Source organism: Nothoprocta perdicaria, unplaced genomic scaffold (genome assembly GCF_003342845.1).
Source record: "Nothoprocta perdicaria isolate Ctin4 unplaced genomic scaffold, notPer1 scaffold_73, whole genome shotgun sequence".
NCBI classification, from domain to species: Eukaryota; Metazoa; Chordata; class Aves; order Tinamiformes; family Tinamidae; genus Nothoprocta; species Nothoprocta perdicaria.
In genome coordinates this window covers 1,757,267-1,781,668 of record NW_020456010.1, presented here as the reverse complement: position 1 = coordinate 1,781,668, position 24,402 = coordinate 1,757,267, and the positions used below count along the sequence as shown (strand labels likewise).

The following is a 24,402-nucleotide window of genomic DNA, read 5'->3' as shown; positions in this document are numbered from 1 at the left end:
AAAAAAAAAAAAAAAAAAAGAAAAAAAGAAAAGTCACCAAAATTTCATATTTCAGATCTTATTAGTCAGTTCTTAAATTCTTAATTCCTTAAATTTGCTCTCCAAAAGAATATCAGCTCACTTTAACAACTTAACAAACATCATCATCATTGTCAACATCCAGCAGAACTGCGTGCTGTAGACAGGAACCCCTTACCACAGACATGGCATTTCAATACGGGGCAGGAGGTTATATTGTTGCGAGTGATTTTCAATTCGACTAGGACTGCAAACCCACTTTTATTCTCTTTAAAAATATTTATACTATTTAAATAATGATAGGTATAAAAAAGATACCTCAGAGCATCATGCTAAATAACACAATTCTGTAATTAGACCTAGTAAGATTTAGACAAGCTTAGGAACATAACTAGATGAAGGAGATGGAAACATAAATATCATTTAAAGTGTTTCTGAACACGTCTGAAATGTTATGATGCTTAAGAATGCACTGATTTTGAAGTGTATTCCAAACAGGCAAATTGCATCTCTCTCTCTGGCAGATGATTTCTGTAACACTGAAACACACACTGGGGATTTCCTCTCCAGATAATAAGGGGGAATTACTTTATACTTAAAATGTTCTGAGAGATATTTCATCACTTTTCTTCTTAAGATGCTTGGACAGATTACTCCAATGGTTGGCATCATTGCACTTTACTAATAAAATTTAATATTCTATTGTTTAGTGCTTATAAAATAGTTTCAATATGTAAGCTATTTTTTTTTAACTTTGACCACAACATTTAACCTTTATTAAACAAAAACTCTCTGATGAACTTGTTTTAACTAGTGTTTTCCTTATACATATTTAAGGTCCTAGACATTTGACCTGATATTCCGGTGGCGAAAACTTGCTGCTTTCACTAGCATTACTCAGTAGCCATTAGGCTTACCAGAAAGTAGGTCACTTAAGTAGGTGACCTACTCTAATTTGTAAAATTACATTCAAGGCTCTGAAAAGTTTTGTTTTCTGTTCAGATTTTCTTTGGTGCTTTTCAAGAACATATCYGAAGGAAGAGAAAAGTGATGTGCAGACAGACTGCAATGGCAAAAAAAGGTATCTTTCACACCTGTGAAGTATGATGTTRACAGCGCTTTGGAATCACCAATTGGAAAGGCAACACCCATCAGTGATGAAACAGGAGTACCTTTATTCTCATGCAGATGTTATCCCTCATGCACATGCTGTATGTTTAACACTCAAGAGGACTGTCACGAGCATTGACTTAAAGCACTTGAGGAAAAAMTTTGCCTCAGACATATGTGCAGGCTGATGGACCTCTGGTTTCAGGTTTCCATCTAKCACCTAACAGATATGAATGATGTGAAGACAACCTGTTCCAGGGAACACAGTRCAACTGAAGCAGAAGACTTCTCAGTTGCCCTTTTCCCAAAAAAGTCCAACAATGTCCAGATGTCAATTTATCAGCAGCCTCATACCCACTTAGGAGCAGGTTATCTCAGCTTCCTCTCAAATCTGACTAGCCAATAAAGTGAATTAATTCAGTTTCACATCTTCCTTGCTCTTCTCTTTGTCAGGATCAGGAGCTGCTAAAACATGGACAGCCCTGTGTTTTGCAAGCATTTAGCCATACTTAGCCACAAGGAACTGTTTTGTGCAACCCCCTGTCACAGATTTGTTACAGAKGGCAAGTTATTATTAAATATATGTACATATATACACAAACACACACATACATTTTGAGGCGAGAGTCTGTCCTGCAACACTGGTAACTCAGCATCCTAACAAGTCAGTGGACACATGCTCTTAATAGTGGGTAGCAGAATGGTGGCAAATACTCTGCTGAAGTTTAACTCTGGGATTCATTTGGGAGCCTAAATGCTACGGAAAATTATTTCTTTGGTTTTAAGATCTCATTTCTGCATCTATAAAAAAGGGCTTAAAAATGATGCATTTATTCATCAATTCTTACAACTCATTTACACTTCTGAGGCACTTAAGAGGAAGCAATTTGTAGTACTTAGATGATGCCTGCTAATTAAGGTAATGAGGTCACACTATCTAGTGAGGATGAAGAAAAAGAACCAGCAGCCACTGAGCATCATGAAAGTAGTGCACTGAGGAGGAGTGCCTCATGAAGGGAACCAGCATGCTTTCAATTAAAAGATTACCCCCTAACACCTCACGGCAAGCCTGACTTGTTAGGCAAATTGCATAATTCTTGTGTTTGCTGTATTACAGCAGGCAGAACTGCTTCACCAAGGGTTTCCTACCACTTTCATCATTCAAATGCCTGCTCCATACAGATGAGGCTACGAAAGCAGCGCAATTTTCCTCCTTACAGCTCAGTTTTCCTACGATTCCACTCACCTCCGCCTGGTTGGGGCTGGAGCTGGGCACCCTGGGCGCGTGGTGGCTCAGGGCCGACAGGCAGGCAAGGATGAGGTGGATGGCGCCGATCTCCAGCGCCATGCGCCTCAGCAGCAGCCCGTCGTCCGTGGTCAGCGGCGTGGAGCCGAAGAGGCTGCGCAGYACGTGGAAGGGCAGAGTGGGAAGCACGTTCGCCGAGGGCGACTGCAGGATGTGACCTAGGTGGGAGGAGGAAAGAGCAAAACCGCATTTTTTTTCCCCAATAGGTCAAGGCAGCCAGGTAATCTCTGCAATGATTTTTACATAATAAATATGTAAAGGGCTCATAATACATATAGGCTTCATAACACATATAGAAATATACTGTGGTCTTAAGTATTCAGTTATAGCAAAAAGTTTTAATGTTAGTCTCTTAAAAAAAACCTTTTGGCAGGAAAAGACTAGAGAAGAAAAGGTTAATTGACATCCTTGTAAGCCTCTTGTAAAGGCAAACACTATAAAATTCATGAAAATTTGATCTTCCAACCCAGGGGAAAATTTACTTGGTTATCAATAGCGAGTATAATTACGCATTTGGTCACACTTTAGGTCATACTTCTGAATGAAGAGAACAAAAGCAGTTCAAACTCCTCCCCTCCCCAAATCCTGCAACTGGGACAAGTTAAAGAATGCACAAAATTCAAGCTGTGATGCTAATCAAGYTGAATACATAGTGAAATACTAACCTAATTTTAAGCAGATGAGCTGCATTTTTGAATTGTGTACTAGAATTATTTTTAAATTGTATCCCTTTTGTATTAGGAGCAAAAAGCAATTTTTTTAAAAGCCTTTTTAGGCTTCTAAAGTGCTTATTTTTATATTAAGAGAGAGAAAGGAGGTGATTTTAGGTGTATGAACAGATGCCTTTCTAGCAGAAAGGGGAAATATTAAAGCCTTACACAGGGAACTAATGTGGACTACAGATTTTACCAAACAGTCCATCTCGGGTAAAGATGGAAATATAAGCTTTTGTGGTGTAAGGAATGGRGACACTGACTATTTCATTCAGCAAAAGCAAAGGCTAAGAGGGAATACAATTCCTGTCAACAAATACATCAGAGAAGAAGAGCTATTTAAGAGGAAGAACAATGCAGTGATAACTGGACACTAATAATTTCACAAACAGAAAGCACACAACCAACCAACCAAGACTCTTCATTCAAAAGTTTGTGTTGGTTGTTTCTGTATGAAAAAGATAAAAAAAAAATACTGTCTGCAACAGCAAGGGACTTGAATCACTCAAGGACATCAAAATCTGAGTGACTATATACAATCTGTCAGGCAATTACTATCCAAATGAGATTSGAGTAACCAGCCAGACATAGTTTTTGTTATCCAATTCACTGCTGTCTCCCATGTTGTACCTAAATATAGGAGAAATAAAGAGATAAGCAGAATAGACAGCAGGGAAGGCTCTCAGTTGGTCTTAGGGCTAACACATGTTGTCCACTATAAGCTGCTGAATAGAGACTAACTTCACTTGAGCGCTGTGCATTAAAAACAGCATTCTTTTCAAGGTCAYGACAAAAGAAAAGTACTTATGGCACTTTTCACTGTTTTAATTTTTACAATCACTTTAAGGAATAAATTTATTAGAAAGAAAAAAAACCCATAGTCTTACAGGTTTGCTTACAAAGACACTGGCTGCAAATTCAGTATTACTTATCTGCATCCATTCATACATCTAAGAACACCATTAGCCCTTTCTCCCTCTCTTTCTGTCACGTTGTTAAGGTAAATTTCCATCCACACTCTTTTGAGCAGTAGGCTCTTTAGAAAGTGCTCTCAGCAGTTTACTTCTGCTGAAGCTATGCTCCTGTGTGTGTTACTTGGCATTTGGTTGCAGGAATATAAACCTTTGCTCAGTTAGATGAGTGTCCTCAGCACTCATCATTCTGTCCCAGGACATCCTCATCTTTACGGAGAGTCCTGTGCAAGGGTTAGAAGCAGTTATATTACAGATTCTTTGACATTCTAGGTGAGAACTCTTGAATACTGATGGTCTCCCCAGAACTTTACCAGAAAGGATTCAGTATTTAGACACAGTAGCAAGGATACTAACAAAACAGTTCTGTAAATGGCACAAAATCRACTCTACTGCCCGCTAGAGCGTTACACTGCAAATAATTTAAAATACAACAATCTAGCTGTGGTCTACAAAGAAACATAATAATCGCAGCACATACTTCCTTCACCATCATCTGTAACTCCCAACACCAATCTCAACAGACACTGAGCATGTTTCCGTTCTTTTAGCAGCACCTCAGCATAGCCAGGGAGACGCAGAAATAAGCCAAAGGCAGCCAGGGAATGCGCAGGAATGGGGGACATAGTCTGAACTGTGGATTTGATGGGTGGAGGCTCTGCAGCAATAGTTTCTGGTGCTTCGTACACCAGCTCCCCCGACTGCTCAATGGTAACCCATTCAAACTGGTCGCTGTCCTTCTGCTTTTCCTGCGTGGTCGCCGTAACCACCGGGGTGCTCACCTTCAATAACAAAAACAACCAACGTTAGTGCAGTCAGTGAGGTAGGCAACTAAGCAGAATCTTTATTAAAACTGGGATGCAAGTAGCATGCAATCTTAACAGAGAACACAATTAAGAAGTTGCATGAAATTCACTGCCCTTTGCAGGTACTGGCACCTGTTGAAATGCCTAAGAAGGGGACACTTGTTGCAATTCAAAACCATTCCAGGAAGTCCCACGAATGTAATAAGCAAGAGTGTTTCATCAACCTAAAATGCTCAGTTAAAAGCTGTTGTTTAAATCTACATGCACAGGAGATTACACTGAAATTGAAAATATACTTTACATACCTGCCTCTTAAATAAGAAATGGCTGGTTTTTTTGAACATTTATCACTGTGAGAATTGAACTAGTTTATTTTTAATTCTGTATCAGAGAAGATTAATTAACCATAACTTCTCAAAAATTAAGGCAACTTTTGGTTGCCTTAGTCTGGTAGAAACTCTTTGTGTTCCTTTCTGGCTTTTGGGTATTGGGTGGATTTTATTATTAATCTGCCCAAACTACAGTCCATATTTCTGTCCAAGCTAGCACTGCACTAAGGACTATTCAGCCAGGCATGGTGATGGGCATCAGTGTGATGGGGATATTTGTACAGTTCCCCAGAAAACATGTGTATGTTCAGCTAAAATTAAGGTGATATCCAGGTCCCTCCCCTAAGTAAACACTACAGAAGCATCAAGTTTTCATGCTATTCAGATGAAGAGATGCAACTATTTTTAGGTTTTCAAATTGACTTTCACATCAGTACTTATTCACATATCCTAATGCTTTGGTTCACATTCCTTACTAGCTCTTCTGTGAAAAATTAACAGCCAAATAAGATCCCCTTATGTGAGAAGGCACCAGGAGCACAAGCTTCTCCACTGAATTAGTGGCTGCAGCAATTGGAGGAAAAAGGGCTGAAGCTGCTTGAATTTGTGAAGACAAGAGCATCGTGAGCTGGATTCTCCCTACCCTTCCTTCCTTCTAAACACAAATGAGCCAAACAACATGGGACACGCACTGACAAATTTAACAAAAATAGTGCACCTTGCTCACAGCATGTTGGGCTGTGCTACTTGACACCCATATACAGTACTCAGGGGAAGGTCAACTAACCAGTGGGTGCATGAGTAACTTCCTCAGCTGTTTAGGATAATCTTTGCAAGMAGGTACAATGTTACACTGATTTTCTGCAGGTCAGAATGACAACTTAAGGAAAAATTTAATTTCTACTAAAATAGAGTGAATATTTCCATAAGCAAGAGCCATTATCAGCAACAAGTAACCCATTCATATAATCTCCTTTACCCAAGTAAAGTCCATCGTGAAAGGCCTAAGATTTTAAGGGTAGCTAGAATGAATTTTGTTTTAAAGAGCCCTAATAGTTACGTTACACTGTAGTGGGCAGGGTTAGATTCATGTCTGGTCTAACGGCTGCTGACRAGACAAATGCTTAGGCTGAAACTTCAACCAAGCCAAAGGAACAGATCCAAGCTACTGAGCGGAGCTGGTCTTGCTTCCTCGGAGCTGAATCAGCCCCACTAAGTGAGCAGAAAACTGCTTTATTGGTTCACAGAGTGAGAGGAGGAAGGGCGCGATGAAGGGGTGAGGGAAAAGGGGCGGGATGGGCTCAGGCAGCTCAGCTGAGGGGGCTGCCACACCAGACCACGGTGACCTGGGAGGGGAGGGAACTTCCTTTGTCAGGGAGTTTTTTCATCTCTTCATTCTCCTCTGCCAAACAGGAAACCTAATCCCGAGCAAAAGCAAGCCCAGAAGAGGTGCCTTTCAGGCCACATTTAGCCCCTACTTTCAGATATTTTAATATACTTTTAAACAGCAGCTCTAAGCATAATTCTGAAAMGAGCTGACTAAAGGGTTGAAAAATACTTCCCACTAAGCCAGGTATGACCATTGCAGCTACTTTTTTTTTTTTTTTTCCCCTCCAGATTTCTTTTTCAAGTGAACGCTTGCAGAGCTTGACCCTGATCACCTTGAAATCCAAAGAAATAAGAGCCTTACAAGATGCTGGCCAAAGGTAAGCTGTGTAGTACAGCACACAGCACATCTGAAACGTCTTACTCGTCATGGTTTTACACAAATTCTCTTACATCAAAGAATGATCAGTGGTGACTTTTTTGTAAGCTCTATCCTGTCAGCTCCCAAGCATATTTCCATTTTCTTTTCAACCTTTTGCTTGATCTGATTTTTTTAATACCCTAAGGACAGAGCTCCAAACAGAAGAAAGGCTATAATAGTATTTCTCAAGTCATCTTTCATGTCTATGTTTAAAATCTTTTACAGTTTTCACATGGGATTTTTTTTTTTTAATTTTGATGTCACTTATTAAGAGAAACGTAAGATGCAACACTTGCATTAAGAGGATGCAGTTACATACTTTCAAAGAGAAATCTGTTATAAATTACCATCAGAATGACCTAACCTGGAGAAGATTAAGATGAGAATTCCTTAAAGAATTTATTCAGAACCCCGAATTCCCCTTAGACGTCAAAGTCTAAGCTTGCATTGATTTCACTTACCCACATGCTAGGAGAACAAGTAAGCAAATCTTAAAATACAGGGTTCACTGAATCAGAAATATCTGGCCTAAACAAATACAGAAGTAGAATGAAGGAACAAAGAGGTTGGACAATTTATCAGTCTTAACAGTGGATCTTCCATTTAGCACTGCTTGTACTTAGCGTATTTTTTTTATGAATCACAGAATTAACAAATACTTGAATGCAAATTTATATATCTCAAAAAAACCTAACCAACAAAAAGGAAAAAAAACACCCGGTTACAGAAAGTATCTTCCCAATACTGCAGAAAAAGGGGAGAAAAAGGAATCAAATGACTCACAGTCATAAATTGCCTTTTTTTTTTTTTGTTACAGGATTCTATGAATCAGTCTCTTTTTATGCAGGATACACATTACCTTGTTGGATTTCAAAATATAACAGCTGCATATAAACACACTCCCTTAATTTTAAATTCTTAAAGAGACTTGATATCAGCCATCTCACGTATCTTCAGAGGACTACTTTCTATCATATTTCACCTGTGGCTAGCAGTTTCTTCCTGAATTGCACTGTCATTGGCCCAGGATTCATATTAATTACCTGCTCTAACCACAGGGCTACCATTCCAGCTACAGGTCAGCAGTCAAGGTACTGAACAGCACACTTGACTCGTGATTAATTTAAGTTCAAAGGGAACAGCCATTCATATATATATAATATATAATATATATATAGATATATATATTTTTTTCCTGTTAGGAGTATCAGCAGAAAATTTCAAGAATGCAGCCAAGCCAAATTAGAATAGCTGAGTGAATATTTTTCCCCTTATAATACTGGCGGCTTTTGAACAAACAAAAACAGGCCAAGCACCAAGTGCAGGCTAACAATCCATGTGGACACTTCTGTAAACTCTATCAGTGTCCCCAGAGAAACTCGACGTGATCCACTTTGAGAACTGGATTTTACTTAACCAACACTGGGCAATTCAGATAAGCCAGTATGGCCTCATGGCAGAGCCACTTTATGTTACCTAACCCTCCYGCAAAACTACCCGTTATCTTATGGGTTAACAAAAGCAAGGCCAGCACTAACACTGAATTCACATTTCTGTTCCAAAGGAAGAAGCAAACTACAACACATGCAGGGAAGCAGCATGGAGAGCTTCCGCATGACTGAGATACCACACTGGACTACACCAAAATATGGGAAAAACACTGGTTTTAGGAAAGGGTAGGAAGGGGAAAGGGGAGGAGTGTCTTTGCATGCTTTCCTACATTGTTTTTTTTCCACTCACTTGTTGAATGACATCAGGGTAAAGCATAGGGAGTCTCTCTGCAATGAGGGCCAATCCTCCCATTCCTGCAAAAACTTGCAGTGGAGACTGAATGGGACACGTTTCAAGAAGTGATTCATCCAGCACTGCGTCCATACACTCATCACCAGGGCTGATTGCTTCATCTTCAGGGCAAGGTCCCAATAAATCTGCATGTTCTATAAAAACAAATGCAAACAAAAATTAATATTAACGTCATCAACATCGCGTTTGTTCCTCCTTCACCTAAAAATGAGCTTCAAATGTAGCAATTATTTCTTCAGCAGAACCTGAATCAAGAACCTGAAACGCATCAGTATAAGGATTGGGATAAAGAATTCATTGCCAAAGGAAGGAARAATAATTTTACAAATTTCTCTTTCCTCCAAAATGTTAAGAGAAAATTTCTTACTTTCAGCTTTCCCATCATTAGCCCTGCCAAGCAGCCAGAAGCCTAAACCTGTAATTCTCATATCTCCTCTCTGAGTATCAAAATGTCCATGTTAAATCCGTTAAATTTCTTTAATGTTATTCTTCCCTACAAAGAACAAGACCTCTATTTTTAACCTTCTAATAGCCTCCTCTTCCTCCCAGCTCATGACTAAGCACTTAATATATTGTATATATTGTGCAATGGATTAAAAAAAAAATCTCATTTTACACATTGATGCACACAAACCTTGCCACGATTTATTTCACCAAAAAACAACCCTCTTTGCTCATTACTGCAGGCCAGCCTCACAGTGAATATCCAATGTGTTCATCTAAAGGGTTTATACTGCAGATARCATTTTTAGATACTGAAGGCAATTCTCCTCAAACCTTTCACAGCACACCCGTGTGAGAACTGCACACGGATGAAGTGGTCTCAGTATCTCCTCACTCTGAGAGGAGCATCCACTCTTAAGTGAACCTGAAGGACTATGAGAAAAGAGAAAAGCTCACCAACATTTCCAAAGCAGGATAATACTTTTAAGAGAGTCTCTGAACAGAAAACTTCCTTTCCATTCAATGTKGAATACTGCCGTTAAGAATAGAGAAGGATCCCTGCTCTGTAAAGTTTTTCCTGTGACGACAGAGAGCAGCTGTAGAGGGTTTTGAACATGCTGGACTGCCTTCTATCAGGMAAGGGAAGAATTCCACCATGCTATGCTGACCTGGATTTATACTTCAGCTCTTTGTGCTGACATCAATTGATCTAACCTCTGGAAAGGGCAGTTTTTCTTGCTAAGAAATATTTTAAAACTGAAATTTTAATATAAGATTCAAACCTTGTTTTTCACATGCTGAGCAGAGTTTACATTACAGTGTAAAAAGCTGTAAATCTCTCTCAAGAAGGAAAAAAAGACAGATGTATGTCAATATTAAAAATGCAACTAAGATGCAGTGTTTTGCAACACTACATGCTTTTTTTCTGTTTTATACATATAGAAGATGCTGTAAGAATATATGTTAGTGAGCAAGAGTAGAGGGTGATCTATCAGGAGTGCAAACACTGCGAGCCCTCTCATTTAGTGCACATTCTGGCAACGAGTTACACTTAACCTTACACGTCTGGGCTTCACCTTAGGTGATTCACACAAATAGAAACTTTTTGTSAAGTATAGTGGTAATAAACCACATTTAGCTATAAAATCCATCCACTTTGAGTGGTGGCAGTATTTTAAGCAATTATATTGAACATCAATACTATTTTAAGCAATAAGTGAAAAAATACTAATTTAAAAAAGGTTTATAAAAGCTCTAAAAAACCTGCCTAACTGATGAGAGACATCTCCATGTTAGCTGTAAGATTTTATTCTGCCGTATGACAACTCAATAGATTTGCAATGACAAAAGTCAGTTTTTCAAAAGTATTGGTCTCAAATTTAGGAAAGAAGCCTAGCAATACAATAAAATTTCTAAGAAGGCCTATGTCTTCACATGCAACTCTGTCAATAAACCAAACTTCAAATGATTGTTTTTAGTTTCATTAAAGCAACAGAAAAAACAATCTTATTGGTTTGAATTTAATCTGCATATACATATCTATCTTTTAAGGTCATCATATGCAATTGGAAAACACTTAGCTCAGAGCAGCAAGCCAGCAAATAGCTTTTTTATACTTTTTTTTTCCCTTTTCTTCCTCAACTCTCCAATAAATCTTTTCTAGAAATATACTTGCCTACCTAAACAACAGTTTTTAACCACAAACCTGTATCTTCAAGTAATCAAATAATTAGCTTCCCAATTCCAAGCTGTGTCAGCAGCCAGGAAATGAGGAGACCACCTTAGCTTCATCTCAAGTTTCATTCCTCCAATTCTTTCCCTAAATGAAGGATGTCAAAATACTTCAGCCCAAACTCCCCGGATATAGTTGACATAGTTGCAACCTCCTCCTCCTCAAAAAAAAAAAAAAAAATTAGAAGTACTAGACAGTGTAGACAGTGTTAAATTTAAAATTATGAGATCTTCAGGGCTTGAGAAGAATTCCATTTAACAAAGAAGCATGTAAGCAATTGAGCTGCTGTAATTAAAATTTTGATAGGCTTCTGTAACACATACAGCTTCAAACACATGGTTCTGCATTGCTTACTCTGCCCCAGGTAGCAGCACAAATACTTTCCACTGAGAACTGGCATATACATCAAGAAATAAATTACCTGTATCTATCCAATCAAATAATGACATAATTCCTAACAATACAGTGAAAAAAACACAAGTGAAAYGAGAACAACTATATTAGTGCATCTTGTTAAACACGGTTTAAGACACAGGCTATGAATTCATCCACTATCAGAAAAGTTAGCACTTGCCTTTTGGTGAACAATGCGAGAACATCATCCAAGAAGATATAAAATAATGCTACTTCTCACCAAGAAAAATTACCATTTTTGCCCCAAATAAAAGCATTTTTAAAAAGAAGATATCAAAAAAGTCAAAACTCTTACCTTTTTCTGTGTGCAGGCGTTTAAAGGAGTCTGTTTTGGATAAGCTTGGATCTGAGATGACTTTGGAACCGAGCTTCACGGTCAGATCTATTGATCGGTAGCCTTGAGGGAGCTTACGGTCATAGAGCAGAGTTAGGAGCTGGGCGAGTGTCATTTCAGCTGGTAATGGTTGGCCTAAACAACAGCAGGATCAAGTCAAAGGAGAAAATTATGGTCGGGGTATTTTAACGTGCCTGTCCAGGTGCAGTTCATTACTTGTACCACAGACGCCAAGCAGACTAAATAGTATTTGGCTGCACACCAAAGCCTTACTTTTACTATTCATTCCCTTGGGGAAAAGGGCCCCATCAGTTTGGAAGAGCCTATTGAAGAACCAGGCCAACAGTCCCTAAGGCAGCTCTGTGCCAAAAGCTCAAGCACTTGGCTAAAGCAACAAAAAGCAAAGGTTGTAATTTCACGTTCATTTTAAGCAGGTACTGCCTGCCCACTAACTACTATTAAATTTTATTCCTTCATCATCCTTGTAGTGTGGTAGCATAAATGTGTGTGACCATAAGGTAAAATTGGAGAAAAAGAAAAAAACAAAGTCAATATTGTACTGGGTGAAAATGACTTCAATTAGAAGTTTGCCACWTTTTTTCAGTAGCTGCCTCCTTGATTTTGTAAGATAAAATAGATGTGAAACTCTTCGAAATAACACAAAAATATTTTATCCACATTCCTGTACTTAAKCTCTTTTCTAAAGTTAAGAATTCCAGTCACACCAGTCCTTAACTGGTGAATGTCATCCAACTCTTCTTTTCCCGAAATATCAGTTCTGTAACAAGTAATCCATCTTCATTAAAGAATATTAGTCCTGTGATCTGTGCCACAACCACAAATTTGCCACRAAAGGAGTACAGTTTTGTCCAAACAGCTAATAGATCCCATGTACATATTGGTTCTACATAAAAACATGAGCAACTTAAGCTTAAGACATTCTGTTTTTGAAGACACAAGTATTACAGAATTCACTGAAGAATGTTTCATGACCGGCAAATCCAAAGACTGCAACAGATCTTGGTCATCCTCTCAGAACACAACATAACAGGGCAAAAAGCTGATTAATTTTGTCTTGCAGCTCAGAAAATGTGAGTCACCTCACTAAAAAAGCCCTTTTGTTCCTTAGCTAAAGGGAAWTATTTCCCTTAGATCTTGCTTAGCAACTAAACTTGAAGGAGGATGAGCATGATSAGTATTTTGATTGAGCTACAGTGATGTTACAGTATTGCACTTGGAGTTGAAAGCAATGACCAAGTGCAATGGTACCCTTCTGAAGGCTGAACAGACACCTGCACAAGTCCATCAGCATTGTACCTCCTTTCTAATGACATGTCAGCTACTGAGAGATGCCACCATTTTAAAGACAGTTAGAGTCACCTGGTAGAAGTTTATGATATAGGTGAAAGACTGGAACGCTAATGGTCTTGCTGGAAGATTCTCCCCCTGAAGAAGAGGCACCTACTTTATCCGCCATCACTCTTCCTCGCCTTGAGGGTGGGCGTGGAGGAGTGGATGAAACAGCTCTTTTGGACTGAGATTTCAAACCTAGTATAAAAGTAAATAAAATAAAAAAAATCAAAGTTATTCTCATATTTAATAACTTCTGTTAGCCAAGATGCAATGTACTCAARGTCTTCAATGCTAGGAAAAAGATATAAATTCTCAGCCCAATTGAATCAAAGAAGATGAGAAGCATTCACGCATACAATCTGTTTGGATCTAATCCCACTATTTTTAAACACTTACAAGGTTGTGGATCCTTCTGGGCCCTAAAAACAACTGTACTCAATCCTATCATCCAGAAAAAAACCCAAAAACTTAATACGCCACAACTACTCTTCTGATTCTCCCTTAAACAACAAACAGCAATGAGCACTATGATATAATCTTTTAGTTTGGTTTTTCAGCTGAAGGCAAATAAAGGAAAAAGTTCCTAAATTGACAGCTATTTCTGCACACTTCCTACTTGCCTGGTTTAGCCAGGTGACATCAGCTGCAGTTCYGATACCAGCACATACAGTGAAAATGCTTTTAAGGTTGCCTACGTCAAAACCTTTGAAGTACATGAAAAGGCAGCATAGGTAGACAAAAAACTTACTGAGCTTATGTAGCAAGACTATCACATTTTGAACAGTTTAAGCTGACTTTCTCCAACTATACCACCACAATCCTATACTTCCATGGAGGTTAGAGACCAAGAAAAAGTCAGGTAGGAAAAGAAAAAGGTAGCTGGCTCCCTATACAAAGACTCACAGTGAATATGGCCTTAAAGCAGCCAAAAGAACCTGCACTGTTAAGAACCTGTACTGTTAAGAACAGCCCCACCTGAAATGTTACACTGTAGTGTTGATTTTATCTGTTCAGCAGAGACAATTAAAATAACTCATCACATCCTCTGATGATCTCAGTCTGCTACACTAGCTCTTCTCAGGAGATCAGGCCCCAAATGGCATCTCTAACCTCTATTAATTTTACAAACAAGGAACAAGTTAAACACTGGCTGAACGAATCTCTGAGGACACTGAAACAGTACAAAATATAAAATATGAAAATAGAAAGTCTGCTTCTTTCTAAAAAGGGAATGAGATGTACGAGTTGTTACAGTCAGAGATATGACTGGGATAACACATGGCTGGCTATGCTATTTCTTCAGTCTTGAATAGTATTTTATTTTTTCCTCCGAGGTTCTTTTATTCAWGATTTAACTCTTCACTTGAAGGGTTTTAGGTCTCATCAAAACACATTTACCCTGCTTAGGTAGCAGCTACTGCAAGCACTTTTCCAGATAAAGATGTGCCTTTTAGTGCATCTTAGATTTACTAGATTGACTGTGTTGCTTTAGATACATGCAAAGATCAGTGAAACAACTGCTCTATTAAACCCCTGAATTTAGCATTCTATCTACAYCTAAAATCCTGAAATAAAAAGCTGGAGAAACATTGGTGCCAGAAGTCAAAGGAAATCAGCATCTCTTCYTCATGCTCCATGAAGTGCAAATGAAATTGAGATAGCTCCCTAAAAGCAGAAAGGTTGGACAGTTTGAAGTTCATTAATCTCACTCACATACCAGAACTTCAAACTGAAAGACTTATCATCTCTACAGCCATCACCCAAACTGTAAAGCCTTATTGTACCTCTGTTGCAATGTTTAACTATAGCTTCCCTACCAATTTTGGAGACAACAGGCTTACATGAATCATTTCCTCTATGTTTCAGAGCAAAAAAAGCTCTGTATGCAGTTTCCAGGTGGAATAACATGGTGTTATACATATTATCCATCTGACAGATTTCAGCAGTTATCATGCAAAGCACGAGAATCCTTTTACAGCCAAAAAACCCATTGTGGGAGGGGGTGATCAAATTCCAACATGCTGGCCACCGCAAAGGCATGGCACTTGGAAATTCCCTTACATGCATTAGCCATAGTATCCACAGCACATGCTACTGCTGTGCCCATTTAAGTATGATTTCTGCAGCAGAAGTGCTTCAAACAGCAAAGCTGTTGGTAAGCAGCCAGCCAACTAGCAATACAGTTTTTGCTAATCATCTCTGCTATAAAAAAAAAAAAAAGAAAGAAAGAAAGATTGGGTGATAGTTTTGKKTTTTTTTTTTTTTTTTTACATTTGATTTCAGAGAAATCAATTTTTCAGCAGATAGAAGAAAAAACATACCAGAAGCAACAACAACACTGTAATTGTCCTGAAATCCATTTTCTGCTTTAACTTTTTCTTTCTCTTCGTAGTTCTTTTTTTCCTTATCTTCTTTCTGTTCATTAATCAATTTAGCTGTGATACTGGGTGTATCTACACGGAGAGAAAAAAAAAAAGAAAGAAGAGAAAGGTATTTCAAGATATCCAAYAGATTCCATTGCCATTTTCTACACTGTTAACAAGACACTAACTATTCTATACTATTTTACTGGCTTAAAGCTCTATCCTGGGCAGTAAGACTTTTTTAAATATGTAAAAATTAAGATGTAAGGATAAACCTGACAAAATCAAAATGAAGGAATGTCCACACTTTGCTCCAACATTTTAAAGATGTTAARACTCTGAAAAGCCACGACAGGTCAAAAATGCTCATGTTAAAACACCAATGCAAACCAGTGGAAAATGAGGGGCTACAAACAGACCATCCCAGCACACACACACCACCTCATACACACACACTTTCTATTACAGACACCTGCACGCTTCTCMAAATAAATTGTTATTTATAAACCTGGGGATCCAGTGTTATGTATCGATTCGGTTAACTGGTGATTATGCATGTGGCTTTGAAACTGAAAGATGCTCAAAGCACACGGTACATCTGAAACTTGTGCCCTTTGCKTAAGAGATTACAACAATCCAACTGTTTTGCTTAGCGCAGACCACAAATACCGGGAAGTAACTCCTACATCACAGATTACTGATTACCTGCAAAGATACAACAGGAGCACTAAAACTGTCAAGTACATTCCTATGTGCTGCTGAGCAAGTTCTTGTTTCTGCAAAACCACAGCCTTAAGCCATAACCACAGCAGCCTCAAGACCTTACAAGTACAATCCAGCTTCCTTCAATTTCGTATCATCTATACCTGACTCACTGGAAGAGATAAAGTTTGATCTGCTTGGAAATACAGTGATGGCATATTTAAGGAAAAACAATCTGAGGAAYAGCCTCCAACACAGAATTTTCATACGCTTGTATTATTGCAGTGGTGTCAGTAATTTAAAGGTATGATAAAATCTTTCTTTTTTTCTTGTAAATACCATTGTTAATCTCTTTTCCATAGCAGCAAGTCCAAGTAACAAGTTCAGTAGTATATTCTGCAGTTCCTGCTTCTGTATAATTACAGCTCCAGCCCAAGGCATGGTCCTTCCTCAGCCCTGGAGAGAAGGTTTATTCAAAAACTCAACCAATGGAAAAACAGGCTCCAAGGGGGCATCCTGCACACTGCAAATTCTGCCAGCCACAATCACGTGCAGTCAGCGTGCAGAAGGGCAGCACAGCTAGGCAAGAAGCTCGATAGCTGTGTTTTCTCTTTACTTGAGCCTGCAACAAGTTAACTCAATGTAGAAAATAAGTTTATTGTGTTTAGATTAGAAATTTGTGAGGGARAGAAAGGCAGGCCTTCAAGGGCTGTGAACTGGGTAAATCTCATCTGGAGGTCACTTGGTGTATTTCCAGCAAACCAAGACTTTTCTCAATTTGATATTGTTTAAAATCGTAATGACCTATAGTCCAATCCTTAATAAAATCATTAATAAATACAAACAATGAACTTAATAAGGGCTCAACATTTTCAACAGGAGAAAAATAAAGCAGAAGAGGAAAAATCCAAAACAAGTCATTCTTGTTTAGAGGCTTATCTGGGTAATTATTAATATTTTCCAGAAGTATACAGCAAGTCTCTCCTGTGTATGTCTGCAGAGGAGCATCCCCTGCTAAGCAGATCAGTTAAGCATGTGACAGGATGCTTTAAGAAGAGAAACGTTTGCTTAGGTGACTTAAGTGCTATAGTTTTACAGAAAGAGCGGCTTAAAGCTGAGAAGCCAAATGTTAGCTTGAATGTTTTTCGTCCTATTTAGTTTAAAAGAAAGCAGTTATGGCACTCTGTAGTATTAATGGGTATGGCCCATGAGGGGCGACCAGCACGAGTTTTGAGGCCTTTCTTGCCTTGCACAGGCCCCTTTCCCCTTCCCTTCCATGCCCATAACCTTCCAAAATGCACTTTTCTCCTCACATATTCAAGTATATTAACATATTCAAATGAAATTTAAGCAAAATTCTGTAGCAAAATCCAACATTGGGATGTTTTACCAAGCCAGCATTTCATCACTTTGAACTACATGCATTACAAGACATCACATGAGGACACCCTGCTCCCCGAGACCCTATGTACCCCATACACAGTAAGCTGTTGCAGGCACCACAGTAATTCTGACCATAAATATATAAAGGGTCTTAAGATCTTGGTCAAACTGCACACATGAACACAGAATTCTATCAAAAATTGCAAATTATTGACCACAGATAAATAATTTATATGTATTTTGGGGGGTTTCATTATATTTTAAACTCCCAAAATGCATTTTATTCTCTCCAGGCTTGGAAATGCCAAATAGTGTCAAACTTTGGAAATGTCACTCTAGCACTTCCGTCATCTTGCTACACTACAGCAATACTCTTGTTTTTAAAGCACTAGGCAGAAAAGTTGGAAGTGTCACCATAGTATTTGTTCATAAAAGTTTTCAGTAGATGTATGTATATACATATTTCAGTGTGTGTGTATATATATACACACACATAAATATATATATAAAAGGAAAAGTACCTCTAACTCCCAAAGATCAGCTTCAGCATTTGAACCTGACCCTGAAGTACTTTCAAACTCACCGAGTTCTGAAAAAATTGCACGTACAAATATATCTGCCTAAGAACACACATAACCTGGACCAAGGCATGGCCAGCTGTGGCCATGTGCACATCTGCAACATGCCAAGATTATAACTGCTGTGAAGAACTCCGATTTCTTTTGCTTTTATTAAAATGAAAACACCACTTTAACAATAAAGAGGAATTGTTATCACCTATTTCTTTAATTAGACATACTTAAAATTTTTTCTAATGCAATGTGATCTAGCAGGTCTTACTCTGTCTTGTTTACTTGAGGAGAATCAACTTGCATCTTGTCTGGTTTTACCTCTGGCACAGACACGCCACGTTTAGTAGGAGTTCTACTCTTAATCATGTGTCAAAAAAAAAAAAATTACTAACCTTAATCTTTAACACACAAGTCTATTTGCTCAAGTGTTCAACTACTGAATTCAGTAAGAGCATCTATCACTCAGGTCAAAATTCCTGTCATCCATGGTGGTCAGCGCAGTACCCTAGAGGGCTTCATCTCTCCCTGCATACACACACTCCAGAAGCATAACTAAAAATACTGAACTTATAMAAAATTAAAATCATTCTGAAATTCATGCTTATTGTTTCTAATTTTAAACTTCAACATGAAAGTTTTCAATCTCCACTCAGTAACCTAAAATATTATTTAAATAATGGCCAAATGCATACCCATACTTCATTTAGGTCCTTTTCRCAGTAATACCATTTCTGCGATCTTAACCTTGGGATAAACTTTTAATTCCCAGACTATTTAAGTGGCATTATTTGCTTTGGAATATTTAAGTGACAGGCTGAAAGGATAGAGTATTTTAAAGACTGACACTTGCAATATCCTTCACATAGTCTTGCAAATATCTCATGACAGATTTCAAAACATGTTAAATATTTTAAAACAGATTATATACTTCAGAGAATCACAGAATGGTTGAGGTTGGAAGGGACCTCTAGAGATCATCTAGTCCAACCCCGCTGTTCCAGCAGAGACACCTACAGCATGTGGCACAGGGCGGCATCCAGGCGGGTTTTGAAGACTTCCAGAGAAGGAGACTCCACAGCCTCCCTGGGCAGCCTGTGCCAGGGCTCTGTCACCCTCACAGTGAAGAAGTTCTTCCTCACATGCAGATGGAACTGCCTGTGTTGCAACTTACACTCATTGCCCCTTCCTCTCTACATTCTCCCCTCAGGTACTTGAAAACAAAGAAACAAACAACAAAAAAACCCCACACCCTTCCCACCGGCATTGTACCCCAGCTACCTGAATTGGAGCTTTACAGAGATACACAGAAAACACAAGAGATCTGACGAATAAAAGAACATTTTCAATAGGACATATAAGAAAGACATATAAGATAAAGCTTAGTATCTAACCCTCTGTTTTGTGTTTGGCAGCTATGAACACTACAAAGACAAGTACAGGTAAGGCGCATGACTTTTTAAATTGTAACTATATCCTTAAAAATAAAACATGAACTACTACAAACTTGCCTGACACACGATCAAGAACCTCTGCTAGAGTTGTTGAAACGGGCAAATGAAGAGTGCGAAATTTGTGTCCTGCTCCATACATTGGGTGTTGAATCACATGACTGGTAGCATTAATTCTACCTTTGTAGAGCTGAAAGAAGAAAAAGGATTTTAACAACCTGAAATAAATTAATTTTAAAAGAACTTAGTGGTTTACCTCTAAAGCATTAGCTCTGTTTGAAATTCCTAACTGTTCTTTGCTTACAATGATTTCTATAGGCTTATCTGCAATAAGCCAGCTATTGGCGCCATCTCTCCTATCATTATCAGGACTGCCTGCTAATATTCAGGTACAAAATCAATCTATTGCTGAGCAACAAAATCAAATATAAATAGTTGGCAATGATGATGACCAGAATTAGGCTTATAAAATATATTTTTGATAAAAGCTGTTAAAGATAAAAATGAGGATCTGATCTTTGAAAGGTTATAGTTTAACAGAAAGGTTATGGAAAAACAGAAAAACAGTGTAYGTCCAGATTGTTTTTAAGGTTTTTTAATTTTTTTTTTTAGATATTAGATATGGAATCTTTTTTTATATCAGTAGCTGCATTTGACTGCTGAGGCATCTGACAAGTTCCTTCAGGAGTTTTCTTCTGCTTTTGCACATTTACTCTCTGTAAATCTTTGAAATCTGTTCTGTGTAAAACAAATTTTCGAAAATTGATACCAATCTTCTATGTGAAAAAAGGGTTATCTTATGAGTGCCTGGATAAGAAGTTATGAACATCTGACCAAGTGATGGCCAGGTTATCACCTCACCTTAACCGTGTTCAAGCAAAACATTCAAATGTGTTTTCAATAAAGTCGCATTTATTTCTCCTTTTTCATCTCATACGATCTGATGCAGTTCCCTGTCATATATGTCATGCTGTACTTTACTCGCAAGAAGTAAAAACAGCAAAAAACAAAGCAGAAGATGATTTTTCTTTGCATGGTAATATCAGATGCTTTAGTACTTCTGGCTTCCTGTATTTCTGTATTTGCAAACTTCAGTTGAGCACACAGCACATCAATCACTGCCTTTAGTTCTGTGCTTYGGTGAAGGGCTTGGAAGTATTAAAGCACAAAACTGCTTTCCAAAGCAGTATGAGTCTTTGTCAGGCAGGTTTCTAACTGAATTCTTCTGGGTAACTGAGGAGGTCTCAGCCAGTTTTGAAGCATCAAAACTAAAGGTGATTCTTAAACGAAAGAAATGGAAAAACTCAAACTTGTATTCCCATTTGCTGCTAATCCTTAAGGACACTATCAAAAAATCTGCCTCAGAAGATAAATTTCAKGTATCTGTGCTTTCAGAAACACAGTGTACTTTAAACAAGACTGTTTAGTCTAWCATTGTCTTAAATTTTCCTTTAAAAAGAGTGGGTTACAATTGAACTTCAACAAAGCATTCCCTTGACAAATCCTGCAAAGTGAACAGTAAGCAAAACTGCTGCATAATTTCTCAAAGTTGACTATATCCTGTATTTCTTTAAGAATACATCTAGTCCATATTCACCATATAGATATCAAAAACCCTTACGGGACATGGGGACTGAAGAAACAATGTCACTTTCTCATCCTCCAGCATCAGCTGCAGAAAAAGCCTCCTAATAAATCCTGAAATATTTCCAGAGGTTGGGAGATTCCCACGCTGAGGAGAGGACTGGAACAATTCACAGAGAACCTGGAATGCAAAATGACATCATTTTAAAAATATTTCTATATTTAGGTCTCTAAAATATCTCTGCACAGCCCTAATAGGCAGTGCCTAAGATCTACCTTCCAATTATTATCCAATCTGTAGTGAAAATAGCATACAAACAACAAAAAGTTTTGAAAAAAAAATACATCAAAAATCATGCATCAAGATAACCGTACGTATGTAGACTATCAAGAAGATAGATCAACAATAAAAAAAGAGAAAATAGTTTCTAAATTCCTAGAGCAAAAATTTGCTGCTTTGCAAGGGTGTATTTATACAGGCCACTAACGGATTTGTTCTTTTTTTTTAAAAAAAAAAAAGAATTTCATCTGTTCTCCCACAATTCTTAATCTCAAAAGGGAAATCTTTTAAAATTATATTACTATCCAACTAGGTCTGCAAGGCTAAGAGTTGTGAGGAAATCAGGTGTATTTGCACCAGAATGCTAAATGCAAAGTCATATTCTGCAAGAACCCATTATTTTCCTGGTCACTGGGTAGGGTTCTGCAAGTCTCATAGAAATTTTATTTTAACTGCTAACATAAAAGATGCATATGCAGCTTTATTTTAAAATTCCATTTTCAGAAAAGTTTAAACCTATGCAACCAATCCAAAATACTATATAGGAGTCTTGTTAAGATTGGCAGTAAACTTTATACAACCACGAGGAAAGATAAAATAAGTCAAAAAATATCTATACTTTTGAAAGACAGATCAACATTTTTAATTCAAAATCATAGCTTGAGAGAGAGAGAGAGAATGAATTTTAAATAAAGAGAAGTAAAAAGCTCTCAAACTTGCAATCAAACCCATTTTGACGGTTATTAGAAAGGAAATAAACCTTTCGATTTTTTCTTACCTGTGCCATAAGTCTCTGGTTATTGGGATGACAAGAAATACATTGCAAGAAGAAAGCAACTGTTGCATTTTCAATTGCTGTTCGCTGCTGCGTGGTCAAGCCTGTTGTTACAGTCGAAGAAAGCAAGCTAGATCTTGCACTGCTCTGTTGTGGTGTGACGTTGTGTCCTCCAGAAGTAGCACCAGAATGGCACAACAGAAATAAAAGTGCTGTCCACAACGGATTGACTTCAGAACCACCCAGCCAGTCCTTCATGATGTGGCTGTTGCCAACTTCTGTCAAGAACCTGAGAACAGGAGCAACCAGGTCTGCCGTGATGGGCATTTTATTAAAGTGCTGTGGAACGTGATGCCTCCTGAGCCTCTCCTGGGTGAGATCCACTGGTTGCGTAGCGCAGTCCGAGCTGGCAGTATGGTTAAAGCAAAAACTAGCAAGACTTCTTACAAGCAGAGAGGGCAAACCTGAGTCCAACAACTGTTTGATAGCTTCAGGAGACTGAGATGAGGCAGCTAGAGTAGCCAGGTGAGACTCTGTTAGTGCAAGAGGTGCTTGTGCGTTTTTAGAGTCATCTGTTAAAGATGAGCTGAGGTCCTGCTTTTTGCTGTCATCAGTCATGGACAGTCTGTGTTGACACTGCATTGGAGGAGGAGTGATACCCATCCATCCCATGAGCAGGGAAAAATAATTTGGGTGGATGTGACACATGGAGCAAAGTAAACTATCCACAGCTTTCTTCAGGACCATGTTGCAAGGAAGAGACATTGACCAGTTAAACAGGGATCTGCAAAAGACAGAAAACTTATCAAATTTTCCACTCATTTTTCCTTTGCTTAGTTCATAAAACAACCTTCATTTCCAAACTCATGATTAACTGTCGCAGAAGCTGTAGTAAAMACTCTCAGCCAAGCCGAGCAGCCATCTCACACTTTCAGCAGAATGTTACCCAAAAGGCATTCCTCATTCCCATGTCTGAATTGCTTCTCCATGCTGCATTTAAAATAGATATGATCTGTCTTTTCTGGCATGTTGCATGTGAAAGACAGGACTCTAGTCCTTTGACAGCTGTCACGTAATTCATGCATTTTTTGAACCAACTGCAGCCTCTTCCTGTTTTCAACTCTCCAAACTGCAGTTACTAGGATAATGAGCACATGCTTCCACAAAGCTCTCTTCATTAATCCTTTATAAGATCTGAAGGTACTTTTAACATGTTCCCAAAACATTTTAAAACTTGCTTTGAGTTCTACCTAGAGATCTTGCAACAGAAGACACAAATACCATGAATCTTGGGCAAATGATGTCACCCTGGCTTACCTCACTCAGCTTCTCACTGGAGCTTAGGATACCAGTTAACAACAGAATTAGTCCTGATAGATACTAAAAACCCAYTTGCACCTTCACCCACCCAAATATTACCTATTTCGACACTAACTSAAAGCACAGAGATGTAAAACCTGATTTTGCTCCTATTATTTAGCTCATACTTGAGAAATATTATTTGTGGATGAACAAAATCATTATACAGGTATAATCATTTACATAATYTTAACACTTATGTATACAGATGAACTCACAGTTGGTGCCACTTTAATGTTATATTTTAGGTAAGTTTGGATGTATCATCATCAGCACACGTTGCATCTGAAAATAAAACTAATTTTTGCCTCTCCTGGATAGAAGACTTACACTATGTCTAGTCTAAGGGATTTAGAGACTAAWTAAGTATCTAAAAAGAATGAAGAGTCTAACCAAAAATGAGTTTTATTGCTGCTGGTCTAATGATAAAAAAAGACTCCTATAAAAAACATTTACMAGTCATCTCTGTGACCAAATAATCTGTGACTTTGGAAGACTGGTCATAACTTTACAATTTTTAACAGGTATTTTTTAAAAAATAAAATCTACATATGATGAAGACACACTTAAACACTTCTCCACTTGCACGTACACATGAACCCTCTGCCAGGGCTCTCTAGCTTAATTCTTGTACTAGGAAAAATAAGATAATTTTCCACCTCGCCTATGGAATAAATTAGCATCCATGGGCCAAACAGAAATACTGAGATAGAAAACAGGGATGATAAGAAGACACAGCCAAGAGAAAAGCRAAATATCACATGAAGGAGAGATAAGAGTCTTGACTACAATCAGTAGAAATATTTCAAAAGTTAAAATATCAAAGTAGATGAAGATTACACATGTTTCTGTTATT

General features: G+C 38.1%; 1 protein-coding gene across 1 annotated transcript in view; it reads right to left on the bottom strand.

Annotated features, from left to right (window-relative positions):
• Positions 1 to 24,402, bottom strand: part of BIRC6 (baculoviral IAP repeat containing 6) — a 144,276-nt gene that overhangs the window by 43,000 nt on the left and 76,874 nt on the right. The window contains exons 54-62 of the mRNA XM_026051196.1: positions 22,191 to 22,971; positions 21,170 to 21,313; positions 19,609 to 19,738; positions 15,402 to 15,533; positions 13,108 to 13,275; positions 11,689 to 11,862; positions 8,741 to 8,937; positions 4,600 to 4,900; positions 2,375 to 2,592 (exon numbers count right to left, since the gene is read on the bottom strand). Of these exons, the coding sequence (XP_025906981.1) occupies positions 2,375 to 2,592; positions 4,600 to 4,900; positions 8,741 to 8,937; positions 11,689 to 11,862; positions 13,108 to 13,275; positions 15,402 to 15,533; positions 19,609 to 19,738; positions 21,170 to 21,313; positions 22,191 to 22,971 (2,245 nt within the window). The remainder of the gene's footprint in view (positions 1 to 2,374; positions 2,593 to 4,599; positions 4,901 to 8,740; positions 8,938 to 11,688; positions 11,863 to 13,107; positions 13,276 to 15,401; positions 15,534 to 19,608; positions 19,739 to 21,169; positions 21,314 to 22,190; positions 22,972 to 24,402) is intronic.